The 15,476-nt window shown below is 40.9% G+C and overlaps 1 protein-coding gene across 3 annotated transcripts in view; it reads left to right on the top strand.

The window, feature by feature from the left end:
* Positions 1-14,493, top strand: part of LOC108415390 (RLA class I histocompatibility antigen, alpha chain 11/11-like) — a 60,612-nt gene extending 46,119 nt beyond the window's left edge. Inside the window, exons 1-6 of one of the 3 annotated variants that reach the window (XM_017688428.2) lie at positions 3,059-3,189; positions 4,230-4,411; positions 6,465-6,725; positions 10,293-10,562; positions 12,023-12,307; positions 12,389-14,489. In XM_017688428.2, the coding sequence (XP_017543917.1) occupies positions 4,318-4,411; positions 6,465-6,725; positions 10,293-10,562; positions 12,023-12,307; positions 12,389-12,489 (1,011 nt within the window). In that variant the 5' untranslated portion in view covers positions 3,059-3,189; positions 4,230-4,317 and the 3' untranslated portion in view covers positions 12,490-14,489. Of the gene's footprint in view, positions 1-3,015; positions 3,190-4,229; positions 4,412-6,464; positions 6,726-10,292; positions 10,563-12,022; positions 12,308-12,388 lie in introns of those variants that run through there. The other 2 variants (XM_017688429.2, XM_037531292.1) reach the window with 2 other exon arrangements.
* Positions 14,494-15,476: the final 983 nt, after the last annotated feature.

Genomic DNA, 15,476 nt, shown 5'->3' with positions numbered 1-15,476 from the left:
TACAAATATTGGCACCCCTGTTGATCATGAGCAAAATGAGTTGTAAAAAAAATATTCTTAATTACTTAAGATCCTCTTGATCTTTTGTTCAAAATATTAGAAAAAAACTAATCTTTGTTACCAGGACTGCTGTCTGATCCACTCAGACCAGAACAACATACATAAAACACCACCACCACGTCAGTGTTACTGCAGTGCTGAGAATGACCCACCATCCAAATAGTACCTGTTCTGTGAGGGTCCATGGGGGTCCTGACCACTGATGAACAGGGTAACAGAGTATCAGAGAAACAGATGGACTACAGTCTGTAACTGTAGAACTACTTTGTACAAAGCTGTACAGTAAGTGGAGCTGATAAAGTGGACAATGAGTGTAGAAACAAGGAGGTGGTCATAATGTTATGCCTGATTGGTGTATATTGGTGTGCCATCCCTTTCCGGGCCAAGACCATGGACTCAGACTTGGAGGTGCTGATCGACATACCAACCGCTTCTCACTCAGCTGCAAACCGCTCCAGTGAGCGCTGGAGGTATCCATGTGATTCTGCCAAAACAACAACATCATCTGCAAATAGCAGAGATGCCACCCTCCGGCCTCTACACATAATGCCCTCCTGACCCCGGCTATGCCCTGACTCTCTGTCTATGAATATCGCGAACAAGAGTGGAGACAGGGCACCACCCTGGCGGAGTCCAACGCTAACACTGAAAGAGTCTGACTTAATATGTATATTAAAATGTAGTAATGTAGTAATGACTTAAAATGTCTATTTATTTGTGGGTGCCAAATACTATTTGGGAAGGGCTAAAGATTCACTAAAAGTGGTCTAGCGAAGCCCATCACTCTCACTATGGTTCGTTGGAGTCTCAAAGCCTCAGAAATGGCCCTATAATCTTTTCTAAACTGATATAGTTCAGTAAGCTCTCATCTTTCAGAATACATTTTGCTTGCAGCATAGTGTGCTGCTTGTTGAGTTTTTAGTTTCCTTCATATTCCTGGAAAAGTTCTATTTAAGTGATGTTTCAATTCACTTGGGCTGACCTGGGTGTGTGTAATTGAATTGATCCCAATTATCAATAAAAGTTGGCAAATAGTTTCTTCTCCTTTCCTTACACTGAGCCCGTTAGGTTTGACAGATATGCAAAAATAGAAGAAAATCAGGAGACAACAGAAATGTGTTTCCAGTGTCTCCCCATATGATTCACAAAACAAGCCCTAGTCTGGCATTTAATTGTAGTACATATTCCCTCTCTCAGGCCAGTTAGGATTACTAATACATTTTAAGAATGTCATTCTTTCATCACATTCCCAGTGATTCAGAATTTTATATACATGGTTAGTATTTGGTAATATTACCTGTAAATTGTTTAACTTGGGACACATATTTTGGGTAGCCACAACAAGTTGCTGGAATTTTGGCCCATTCCTCCTGACAGAACTGGTGTAACTGAGTCAGGTTTGTAAACCTTGTTGCTCACACACACTTTTTTTTAGTTCTGCCCATAATTTTCTATGGGATTGAGGTCAGGGCTTTGTGATGTCCACTCCATTATTTTCACTTTGTTCTCCTTTAGCCATTTTGCCACAACTTTGGAAGTAAGCCTAGGATCATTATTCATTTGGAAAACCCATTTGCACCTAAGCTTTAACATCCTGACTGATGTCTTAAGATAATACTTCAATATCTCCATGTTGGCGACCTCTGTGCACTATGCGCCTCAGCACCCACTGACCCCGCTCTGTCATTTTATGTGGCCAACCACTTCGTGGCTGAGTTGCTGTCGTTCCCAATCGCTTCCACTTTGTTATAATCCCACTGACAGTTGACTGTGGAATATTTAGTAGTGAGGAAATGTCACGACTGGACTTGTTGCCCAGGTGACTGTACTGGTCTTAGTCTTACTGTGGCCCTGAACAAAACCTGACTTGTCCATAATGGCTTAATTTAATCTCTTAACTTAAACCACACACATCTACATCCTCCACGAACACACTCTTAATTCCCCTTATAACAGTCATCTGCTGAAAATGTTAAGACAGTAGTTCTTCTGTTACATTACTTTACTTAATTAACTTACATAATACGTTACTAATAAAAAAAAATCTGAAAATATGAAATTAAAACTTTCTATAATTTTTTGAGGTAAAGATGCCATCATAAAAAACCTCATGGCTAATCTGGTGAGTCCACTCAAACGCTCCTGCGACATAATGACCATTGTGGGACCACAATGTGAGGTTCAGCTTGTAAACTCACAATTTCCAATATTGTTAACCATTCAACAGCAGCCTTTTCACAAGTAAGTAAGAAATATTAAGCATGCTGATAAGCTCTTTTCAAATTCCTCAGACGTATCCTGAGAAATTACTCAGATTTATCTCCTTTTAGAAACATTTCAAAAGCACATGAGAAAGAAAGTTGTGGGGCAGCTAATGTGAGTTTGCGTATTCAGATGTAACTTGTTTGCTGTTTTTAAGACTAGAAGAGCTATAGTGATAGTAGAATGCACAAACATGAAGAGAGGACAAATTAAACACTGCTGCACAGTATTGTCAGACAGGAGCTAGTATCGTTTGGGAGCTCCTCTAGCCCAAAGCAGGACCTCGACATGACATCCATTCCGCAGTTGGACAAATGATGTTTGATGCCTAAAACTTTCACATTGTACTGTATATGTGTATCCCTGTCCGTGTGTGTGTGTCTCTCTCTCTCTCTCTCTCTCTCTCTCTCTATCTCTCTATATATATATATATATATACATATATCTCCCTCATATAGTCTTGCCTAAAACAAGCGACTGTATGTGGACACTGGCAGTGTATATAATTGATAGACACCAATTTAGCTGTCAGGTGGGCTGCTTTAAGCCTGCTGTCATCTCAGGAGATAAATCGGAGAAATATGCGAGTAAACCTTACAGTTTCACTTTCGATCTTCAGCTGACAAACTCTTCCTTACTTCCTATTGGCCAGAGCACCAGAGTCCCTCATTCTCATTGGTCAGATTTCTCCTGTTGACGCTCCAGAGTAGAAAGCAGGAGTATCCTGAACCGAAGCCTTTCCTCGATCTTTTTGTCCGGATTAAAGAGTTTATTTCTGTCTTTATGGTTCCAGTCCATAGTGAAGGATTGGATACGCCATGACGTCATTGCTGCTCCTCATCTTCACTCTTCATCTCGTTTCAGCAGGTCAGTCCAAAGGCTAACGCTGCACTCCAGGAGTTTCCCTGCTTCTAAATCACACTCGTCCTATTTATTATTATGAACTCTGGGTTTAATGCTGTACATATGACAGACAATAGATAACAGACTGTGTTAGTACAGGCTGGGCTTTTGGGGAATTACATCTGCTACAAAGCAGAAAAACACGGAGGCCTATTTGGCAGCAAGCCACCCAGCCAACGTTAGGGATGTCTGTTACATTTCTGGTGTGTTTACCAGCTCAAAACACAGACTTTTATGGTCAGGCTTACAGTTTTAACCAGTTACTGACAAACACTGAAAACGCTGCTTTGAATTTACTTGATTCAGATGCGTAGATGTGTTCACTGACTCCACCTGAAATGAAATATATCACATAAACACTGTTAGAAATAAAGACATATGTTTGTTGACCCAGCAACATAAAGACACCCTACAGTGGTCATCCTGGAATGTGGGAATGTCAATGTTGGGTTCTGCTTGAGTATATCTCTGCTTGAGTATACATTGAGTACTGCGTATATCCCTAATCTCAATTCTTATCAGGCACAGTATAAAAAACAATTAATATAGTACATCCTTCATGCAGCAGTATATAAAACAGTTATATTGGGGCAGAACATTGTTCTAGAGTATTGTTGTAACTTGAGGACACTATGACTTAAGCTAGTCCAGAACACTGCAGCCAGAGTCTCACAAGAACCAGAAAATTTGACCATATCAGTCCAGTTTTCTCAAACCTGAACTGGTTGCCAGTTAAATTCTGCATTGAGTACACAGTTCTGCCACTGACATACAAAGTTCTAAACGGCCTCGTCCCTCAGTACTTGAGTGAACTTGCGGAGGGGCGCAGACATCTCAGGGAGCTTCATGTCCCTGTTCCTTTCTGGTTCTCCCTTTTAGTGAGGCTGTAATAGCTCGGCCTGCCAGAGTCTTTGCTGCTCTCTGTCAACACTGTATATTGTAATCAATCTCTTCTGACAGAACTAACACTCCGTGTGTTTCCTTTTCTTCACTGAGCTGAACAGCTGCCCATCTTGTGCGGTCTGATGTTGACGCCTTATCTGCCTTGATCGTGGACCCTGCTTGCTCACTTTCTGGACCACTTTGACTACCATGGAGCTTCCTGATGTGCAATGTTGTGTAGAAAGCCTCACCTGCATGCAACTGACCATCTTAATGGTGCCGTTTCTGCACCGAGTCAAACGAAGTAATCACTGACAGTTTTTCACCTCATAATACTTTGAGAGCTTCTCTTATTCAGACTAATAGATCATCATTACAGGCTTCTAACAGCAGTCATTGATGTTTGTGTTTTTTCACTTAGCTCCTGGTTTTTACTGGTAACAAGGACTGATTTTCATTGATCTTTTTCTCATTGTTACTCTGAGGTCTCTAACAGCAGTTATTGGTAATCACTGTTTACTCTAAAACCAGATCCAATGTAGTCCAATGACAGGCTGATTTCTTTCCTTTTCTCTTCATTCAGAATTTTATAATAATGATAAAACCTTTTCCTCTGTTCATATTGCTCTTTATGTGTTATCATCTTGCTGTGCAAGGTCGACCAGAGGAGGATGGGTGGCCACTGCTGTTGTCTGACTCATGTGGGCTTGGACAAATTTCTGTAAAACTGCTTTGTGACCGTGCCTGTTGTTAAAAGGGCTACATAAATAAACCTTTACTACGAAGTAATAATTAAAAGTACTTTTTTGAACATTATTCAGTGTTTGTTAGTGATCAGCGCATGGCTAGATGACCAGACTGTGGGAAAGACAGAAGCTATAACACAGTCAGTACAGTGGTGTTAAAAAGTGTGTTCCCCTCACCCCATTTTTTTTCTGTTTTTGCTAATTTGTCACATTTAAATGTTTCAGATCATCCAACTAATTTTAAAATAAAATGAATATGACATGAGTAAACATAAAATGCAGCTTTTAAATGATTATTCACTGAAGGTAAAGATTTATTCAAAGTTTTATTTAATAGATGCCAAGTTACTCACTAACACCCCCCATACCATGACAAACTGGCAAGCAAAAGCTTACACACCTTACATGTAGTGCTAGAAAGATTGTAAACCCTTTATCATTGTTTCTCCTACTGATACTGCCAGCATCAGTGGTGTGTCTTGCTTTTAAATGAAATGTATAACTAGATGTAAACTGTAAAAATGACAAATGCATTAAATATCCAATAAGGTACTCAAAGAGCTAAAAACTACACTTAAGGTGACTCAAATGACCTTCCCATATATTGTGGTTGCTGGAGGAGCCCTTGGCAGTCTCCAAACTCTTGCAGGACCTAGCTGGGTTCCATCACACTTCAGTTCTAGGTTTCTTTAGGAACTCTCTTTTGAGAGAGCCCTCAAGAATCTTTGGAAGATCTTATTAAAGGGTCTATTTTAAGAACCTTACACTTTCTACAGTTCCTTAACATACTCATGTATTCCAGTTGGATCCATGATTAACCTGAAGGTTTGCTGAGTTTGGTCAGGAGTAGGCCTCAAATCCTAAAACCTGGCAGTCTGAAAATGGATCCTTTGAAGAGCCAGAGTTTTTTCACACCTTGCTTGATAAAACGGTTTCTCAAGGAACCTTGTAAATTATTGCAGGTTCCTCAGAGAACTGCACTTTTCAAAAAGCTTCCTGGGAGCTCGCTAAAAGGTACCACCCATGAGGACTTAAATAGAAGCCATTGTGTCATTTTCCAAGTGTCCTGGTAAAACCTGCACTGACAGTCTGAGAAAACTGGACATGCTGTTTATGTGACCTCTGTTAAGTAACTGTAAAACCCACAGAGCATTTTTATTATGAAGCTTAAACTTTTTTGTTTCTAGCATTGAAGAGTTTATTTTATCTGCCAGCTGCTGATTTTTTAAGGGTGACTTCTTAGCACTTAGACTTCCAAGGTTTCTTTATACAAAATATATTATTAAGAAGAAAGGCGACATAATATAATGAAATAATGTGTGTTTATTGCTTCAATTGTCTTTTCATTTGGAACTCACAATGGTCAGTTCAGGAGCACACTGCATAAATATAGTGTATTAACTACTTACTGTGTTGGCTTAATATTTGAGTTAAACAAACCTCTAGTAGTGTGTTGACAGCTCTATCAATGTATTATTTGTTCAGGTGACTCAAAGGTTTAAGGCAACATGATATCTAACTTTCTGAAGATAAAAAATGAAGATTTTTTTTTCCAGTGTAGCGATTTTTGATTTACAGTTTTCTGAGAAATTATTGAAATTGTCTTCACAGACTCCCACTCTCTGGACTACTTTTTCACTGGAGTCGCACCAGGAATCAACTGTGCAGAGTTCGCTGTTGTTGGACACGTGGACAGACTTCAAGGCGGGTATTTTGACAGTAACAGCGGGAAAGTGATCCTGACGGGAGAGTGGCTAAAGGACAATAAGGATGAAGAGCACTGGAACAAGATAACAAAGATTTCACAGTTTTATCAGGAGGACTTTAATGTCATTATACCTGCAGTAATGAAGCTCTTCAGTCAGACTGGAGGTATGTGTCTGCATACGTATATGCATGTGTTTGCATGTACAGCACTGTGAAAAAGTCAGAGACCCTTGTGTTTATATAATTTCCTCTATTGCTTCAGATCTGAAAAATCCTCAGGTGTTTCTGTCCATCATTCCAATGTGAGAAGACCACTCAGTGGGCCATTAAATACAAGCTGTTTACCTCAGCTGCATCTTATGTGCATCTAAAATGGCCCTCTACAAATATTGGCACCCCAGGTGATCATGAGCAAAATGATTTGTAAAAAAAATATTCTTAATTACTTCATCCTTTTGATCTTTTTTTCAAAATATTAGAAAAAAAACTAATCTTTGTTACCAGGACTGCTGTCTGATCCACTTAGACCAGAACAACATACACAAAACACCACCACCACGTCAGTGTTACTGCAGTGCTGAGAATGACCCACCATCCAAATAGTACCTGCTCTGTGAGGGTCCATGGGGGTAAAGTGGACAATGAGTGTAGAAACAAGGAGGTGGTCATAATGTTATGCCTGATTGGTGTATATTTATTTTGTCATCATTGTTTTTAACCGCTAGTCCAGATAGGGTCGTGGTAGCAGTTGGGAGAGCAGAGAATCCCAGATGACCCTGTCCCCTGCAACTTCCTCCAGCTCATTCCCAGGGACCCTGGGATCTCTCCGGGTCCTAGGATGACCCCGGGGTCTTGTCCTGGTAGGCCATGCCTGGGACACCCCCACCGGGAGGCGTCCAGGGGGCATGCAGATCAGATGCCCAAACCACCTCAGCTGGCTCCTCTCAATGTGGAGGAGTAGCGGCTGTACTCGGAGCTCCTCACGGATGACCGAGCTCCTCACTCTATCGCATAGGGTGTAGCCCGCCACCCAACGAAGAAAGCTCATTTCCATATTCGCAATCTCATTCTTTTGGTCATTACCCACAGCTCATCACCAGTATGTAGACCGACCGGTAAACACAGAGCTTTGCCTTGTGGCTCAGCTCCTTCTTCACCAATACAGGCCAGTGCAGTGACCGCATTACTTCTGCCGCCTGTCCCAGCCTGCAGCCGATCGCACGATCCATCTTCCCATCACTCGTGAACAAGACCCCAAGATACTTAAACTCCTCCACCTGGGGCAGGTCCTTTCCCCGTACCTGGAGTGGGCATGACATCCTTTTCCAGGCTAAGACCATGGACTCAGACATGGAGGTGCTGATCGACATACCAACCGCTTCTCACTCAGCTGCAAACCGCTCCAGCGAGCGCTGGAGGTATCCATGTGATTCTGCCAAAAGAACAACATCATCTGCAAATAGCAGAGACACCACCCTCCGGCCTCCACACATAATGCCCTCCTGACCCCGGCTATGCCCTGACTCTCTGTCTATGAATATCGCGAACAAGAGTGGAGACAGGGCACAACCCTGGCGGAGTCCAACGTAACACTGAAAGAGTCTGACTTAATATGTATATTAAAATGTAGCAATGACTTAAAATGTCTATTTATTTGTGGGTGCCAAATATTATTTGGGAAGGGCTAAAGATTCACTAAAAGTGGTCTAGCGATGCCCATCACTCTCACTATGGTTCGTTGGAGTCTCAAAGCCTCAGAAATGGCCCTATAATCTTTTCTAAACTGATATAGTTCAGTAAGCTCTCATCTTTCAGAATACCTTTTGCTTGCAGCATAGTGTGCTGCTTGTTGAGTTTTTAGGTTCCTTCATATTCCTGGAAAAGTTCTATTTAAGTGATGTTTCAATTCACTTGGGCTGACCTGGGTGTGTGTAATTGAATTGATCCCAATTATCAATAAAAGTTGGCAAATAATTTCTTCTCCTTTCCTTACACTGAGCCAGTTATGTGTGACAGATATGCAAAAATAGAAGGAAATCAGGAGACAACAGAAATGTGTTTCCAGTGTCTCCCCATATGATTCACAAAACAAGCCCTAGTCTGGCATTTAATTATAGTACATATTCCCTCTCTCAGGCCAGTTAGGATTACTAATACATTTTAAGAATGTCATTCTTTCATCACATTCCCAGTGATTCAGAATTTTATATACATGGTTAGTATTTGGTAATATTACCTGTAAATTGTTTAACTTGGGACACATATTTTGGGTAGCCACAACAAGTTGCTGGAATTTTGGCCCATTCTACCTGACAGAACTGGTGTAACTGAGTCAAGTTTGTAAACCTTGTTGCTCACACACACTTTTTTTTAGTTCTGCCCATAATTTTCTATGGGATTGAGGTCAGGGCTTTGTGATGTCCACTCCATTATTTTCACTTTGTTCTCCTTTAGCCATTTTGCCACAACTTTGGAAGTACGCCTAGGATCATTATCCATTTGGAAAACCCATTTGCACCTAAGCTTTAACATCCTGACTGATGTCTTGAGATGATACTTCAATATCTCCATCTAATTTTCTTCCTCATAATGCGATCTATTTTGTGAAATGCACTATTCCTTCCTGCATCAAAGCACCACACAACATATTGCTGTAACAACATGCTGCATGTTTGGGATGGTGTTCTTGAGCTTGTAAGCCTCCCCCCTTTTTTCCTAAGATGTCCATTTTTGTTTCATCAGACAAGAGAACAAAAATGAACTCAAATGATGTCAATCAGCCCAGAAGCTTCCAAAGCCATGATATCATTTCCTGGAATTTTCTAAGCTACACTATATTTCCAAAAGTATTTCCTCATCTGCCCACCCTTCGCAGCTATAACAGCTTCAACTCTTCTGGGAAGGCTTACCACAAGGGTTAGGAGTGTGTTTATGGGAACTGTTGACCGTTCTTCCAGAAGCAGATTTGTGAGGTCAGACACTGATGTTGGATGAGAAGGTCTGGCTCACAGTCTCCACTCTAATTCATCCCAAAGGTGTTCTGTCTGGTTGAAGTCAGGACTCTGTGCAGACCAGCCAAGTTCCTTCACACCAAACTGGCTCATCCGTGTCTTTATGGACCTGCTTTGTGCACTGGTGCACAGTCATGTTGGAACAGGAAGGGGCCGTCCCCAAACTGTTCCCACAAAGTTGGGAGCGTGAAATTTTTCAAAATCTCTTGGCGCTAAAACATTAAGAGTTCCTTTCACTGGAACTAAGGGGCCGAGCCCAACTCCTGAAATACAACCCCAACACAGAATCTCTCCCCTCCACCTGAATTCAACGATTTGAGTGAATACTTTTAGAAATACAGTGTATTTAAAGGCAGTCAAATTGGAGTATGTGAACTTCTGACCTACTGGAATTTTGTTATAGTGAATTATAAGTGAAATAATCTGTTTGTAAACATTTGTTGGAAAAATTGCTTGTGTCAAGTACAAAGTAGATATTCTAAACAACTTGCTAAACAATAGTTGTTGACATGGAATTAGTGGAGGGGATAAATGTGACTTCAACCTAAGTGTACAGTATGTAAACTTATGACATTCAACTGTAGATATCTGTGTTTACAATCATATGAAAAGATGCAAAAAATTACATTCATTTAAACAATAAAACATTTTTTCCTACTAATGTTTAAATGAAGAAAGGAAGAAGATTCATGTGCTGATGTGCTCATATGTGTCTCTGCAGGGATTCACACATGGCAGTGGACGATTGGCTGTGAGCTGCATGGCAATGGAACTAAGAGAGGATACAGCCGATACGGTTACGATGGAGAAGACTGGCTCACTCTGGATCTGAGCACCTCCACCTGGACTGCAGCCAACGCTAAAGCTGTTATTACCAAACAGGAGGAGAATACAGCTAAAGCCAAAGGCCATAAGAACTTTCTGGAGAATGATTGTATTGAGTGGTTACAGAAGTATGTGGAATTCGGCAGATCCACTCTGGAGAGGAAAGGTAGTGATCTGATCTGTTACTGTACTGGTCTTAGTCTTACTGTGGCCCTGAACAAAACCGGACATGTCCATAATGGCTTAATTTAATCTCTTAACTTAAACCACACACTCTTAATTCCCGTTAACTAACTTACATAATATGTTACTGATAAAAAAATCTGAAATTAAAACTTTCTATAATTTTTTTGAGGTAAAGATGCCATCATAAAAAAAGCTCATGGCTAATATGGTGAGTCCACTCAAACACTCCTGCGACATAATGACCATTCTGGGACCACAATGTGAGGTTCAGCTTGTAAACTCACAATTTCCAATATTGTTAACCATTCAACAGCAGCCTTTTCACAAGTAAGAAATATTAAGCATACTGATAAGCTCTTTTCAAATTCCTCAGACGTATCCTGAGAAATTACTCAGATTTATCTCCTTTTAGAAACATTTCAAAAGCACATGAGAAAGAAAGTTGTGGGGCAGTTAATGTGAGTTTGCGTATTCAGATGTAAATTGTTTGCTGTTTTTAAGACTAGAAGAGCTATAGTGATAGTAGAATGCACAAACATGAAGAGAGGACAAATTAAACACTGCTGCACAGTATTGTCAGACAGGACCTAGTATCGTTTGGGAGCTCCTCTAGCCCAGTGCAGGACCTCGACATGGCATCCATTCCGCAGTTGGACAAAAGATGTCTGGAGGGATGTTGAGCCGTGCTGTCTGGATACCCACCGTTAGCACTGTGATGCTTGTAGGGGCAGGATCTCTGGTGTGAATGGACCAAGCAGTAAAACATACCAATCACTAGTCAATGATGTGTTCAGGCAGACCAGTGGACCCAACCCATGCCACGAGAACACGCCCCACACCAGTATGGAGCCATCACCAGCCTGCACAGCCTCTTGTTGACAACTGGGTTCCATGGCTTCCTGGGGTCTGCACCACACACAAACCCCATCAGCCCAAAACACCTGGTACCATGACTCATCAGACCACAACACATGTTGACAGTCCTCTAGGGTCCACAGAGAATTAACAGGTGTTAACAGAGAATACCTCAAACTCTGCTGGGTTCTTCTGCTCCCAAATCCCATGGAAGCTAAAGAACACTGCACTGATCTGTGGGATATGTGCTCCTAGCTGTATCAATTTCTAAATATGACTAATAGATACAACGACTGATCAGTATTGATATTTTAAAGCAGCTGCTGCAATTCAGACAGTCATGAGACAAGATGGGATGTGTGATCATTAGTCTTCATCAGCAATGCAAGCAACACTAGTGAAACATAACTACCACAAACCTGTCATGATGTCCTACTTCAATCATCATTTTTACACTCTCTCTTTCTCTCTCTCTGTCTCCCTCTCTCTCTCTCTCGCTCTCTCTCTCTTTCTCTCTCTCTCTCTCTCTGTCTGTCCCTCTCCCTCTCTCTCGCTCTCTCTCTCTCTCTCTCTCTCTCTCTCCAGTTCCTCCTGAGGTGTCTCTGTTCCAGAAGGACTCTTCTTCTCCAGTGGTGTGTCATGCTACAGGTTTCTTCCCCAAAGCAGTGATGATCTCCTGGCAGAATAATGGAGAGGATCTGCATGAGGACGTGGAGCTCAGTGAGACGCTACCCAACCAGGATGGAACCTTCCAGAAGAGGAGCATTCTGACCGTCTCACCTGAGGAGCTGGACAGACACAACTACACCTGCATCATTCAGCACAGCAGCCTGGAGGAGCAGGTGGTGTTACTGGTGTCTGAGCGCAGAGGTGAGAGAAATAAGACATATGTTTAGTTGTGAAAGCCGCTGATGAGCCAGTTATAATAATAATGATCTTTAACCAATTTAGTTTCAGGTGGAGTCTGGATTGGTACCATCATTGCTGCCGTAGTGACTGTTCTCCTGATTTTCATCTGCGTTGGAGTTTTTGTGTGGATGATGAAGAAGTAGCAGTCTGGTAAGAGAAGGAAATAAACACGTCCCAACACTACGGAATTACTAACTGAGGATTTACTGTGGATTACAAATATGTTATTCAGACTTTTATTTCGTAGCATCTCAAAACCATCACTGAACCGAATCACAATAGACCTGGAATACGGCCTGTTTAGAGTGACACATGACACAGTGGCTAATATTTGTAACAGATATTCCAGGTTTTTTTTTATAAACTTTTAATTTTATGTAAACTAAGAGCCAGATACAGTCATAAAATAAAAAGCTCTGTCAGCTGTTTAGTCAGTAACAATGTTCAGTGTAAAACAGTTGCTCTGTATGGAATAGAGATGCATCGTTTTCATTGTGTATGTGTTTGTTCGGCTCTGACTCTTGTAAAAATCTGAAGTCTGTTTATGCATATTAATGAAACACTCACTGTTAGCAGTCTGCTAACCCTCCGTTATAAAGAAAGAACACTCAAGTAGAGCTGAAATAGGTGTAGGTGTCCTTGAGCAAGACACCTAAAGCCCAACTGCTCCCCGGGTGCTGCCGATAGGGCTGCCCACCGCTCCGGGCAAGTGTGCTCACTGCCCCCTAGTGTGTATGTGGTGTTTCACTGCCCAGATGGATTAATGCGGAGATGAAATTTCCCCATTGTGGGACTAAAAAGGGTCACCTAATATTAATCTTAAATAGTTCAGTCCTGAATTCCATGTATGAGCCCCTTAAAACTGGCAATTTTTCATCATCTCTAGTACACAACAAGCGGTGAATCTGAGTATAAACAACATAAATGCATGCCAGTATACTCAACTCAGCAAACTAACATATTAGTTGCTTCTTAAAAGTGCTGCACATTTTCTGTTGAAACAAAACTCTATATTGAGCTGTTTTTGACTGTAGGAGAGACACATCATTCAAACCCACGAGTTTCCCGTTTATCCAGAGACCTTCAGTTGAGGAGATGTTCTGGTTCTAATTCATACTTTACTGTGTAAAGCTAGAACATTTATTTGCCTGCACAGCAGATACCAGACTTCTTTCTACGTCACCTTCACTTTCAGATTAAACCTTTACATTTCAGTGGCTGAGAGATCTTAACACACAAACAGAGGCTGTGCTCCACTGTTGACGTATGAGTGAAAAACCCTGAAACGTGAAACGCTGTAAATTTAAAGTAGAACATGGGAGCTTTTTAAAGAGCTCGGTCACATCAGTTCCACTGGACCACTAAAATTCCGTTTATACTGCCCTTGTGCACCTTTATAACTTAATTTGCATATAATTTACCAATGCAGTCACATGTTGTTGCGGAACCGTTCTTGTGGTCTTGTGATACTGGTTCAGTACCAAGTCAAATACACAATGTGGCCAAAAGTATGTGGACACCTACCCATCAACCTTATATGAGCCTGTAGAACATTCTAAAACCATAGAAATAAGAGCTTCTCTCATGTGTCCTGTAAACAGGGGCCATAACTCTGTTCTGAATACGTTACTTGTTATGTACTGTAATGAAATACGTTACCGAACACATTTAGCTCAGTGTGTTCAGTGTTCAGCCAGCATTTATTTTTCTAACTCTTCTGCCAATCAATATGTATCTATAGAAGAATTTGATTAGCACTGATTTCAACAATATAAGCTTCTTCACAGGGTGAAAGAGTGTCGAGGTGTGTTTTAGGCGGCTTCTACTAAACTTTAAGGAGATCAAAGAATCGTCATGTAAGGTCAAAATGGTTCATAGCCGAAATGCTATCAAATCAAATTTAGTAATAACTAATAACTAATGACTGTATGAATTTAGGATTTGCACCATGAAACAATGTGAGAGAGAGAGAGAGAGGGAGAGCTGTTCTTTGTTCAGGAAATTGTCTCTGTTCGTTCCACTGTGCAGAACAGCGGCTTAGAAGATGGATGGATGGATGGATGGATGTTTCTTTGCTTTTTAAAGAGAAAACATTCGTGTGAAATGCCCAAGTGTGTGAATTTTAAATAAAACTTTTTTTGTATTGATTTGTGTTCTTGACTGTTCTGTGCTCATATCCAGTGTTGGAGATGCTTTAGTGTTTGATATCTAAAACACGGCCCAATTCATGCAGGTGTTTCAGTGACGAGCCAATAAAACAACAGCATTCAGCAGCCTGTGAGCCAATGGCTGTGCTGGTAGATGGAGTTAAAGTTGGATCAGTGGGTTTACAGCTCCCCCTACTGACCAACCTATATACTGTTAAAATGATGACTGCTGGAAGCTCTTCATCAGGACTGCACTGAAAATATCAGAGCATTAGAAGACAGATTAGACCTTCACTACACCATCTAATCACAGTCTGATCAGTCATCAGTGTGAAGCTCATCAGCTGTGAGGAGAGAGATGTGACTCCACTCTTCATCATCTCTCTACATGATGGTTCCTTCATTTGCTCACTGTATTGATGGATGATGATCTCACTATTAGAGGGGACTTTTATTTTGTATAAAATGGGGAAAGCTTTGTTGAGCTTGCAGTCATTCACTGTGGTTTAGTGTGAAATGGTTGATTGTAGAAGTTTCTTTACAGTGATGGTGAGCTGTACTTTGTCCACCGCTGATTGTATTCAAAGTAAAGAGAGAAAATAAAAAAGGCACATTATTTTGTGAACATACATGTGTTTTCTAGCCTATTATAACATATGGTGACCATGGTGTGGGTTTTCTTTAGATGTGTCTGAAGTTGAAGAAAGGCAATAGGCAGAAAGCCTGGTATGTTTTGTGACAAATGCCCTGAGACCCATGAGTAAGGTTGTGTTTTTGTTTGTATCCAGACATTTTTCCTGCTAAAACACCAGAGCAGATGTTATACTAGGTTTGCTTTACAGAACCCATAGGATCATCATAGCACCAGAACCTGGTTATGATTTTGCTATTTAAGTAATTGTCTTGAAAATATGATTAATATTAATGACAAAAATAAACAAACTAGAACTCTACAGTGTACATACAATCGTATGTACAGCGTT

The sequence above is a fragment of the Pygocentrus nattereri genome, chromosome 20 (assembly GCF_015220715.1).
Source record: "Pygocentrus nattereri isolate fPygNat1 chromosome 20, fPygNat1.pri, whole genome shotgun sequence".
NCBI classification, from domain to species: Eukaryota; Metazoa; Chordata; class Actinopteri; order Characiformes; family Serrasalmidae; genus Pygocentrus; species Pygocentrus nattereri.
Note: the sequence above shows the minus strand (reverse complement) of the source record. Positions and strands in the feature narration are given on the sequence as shown.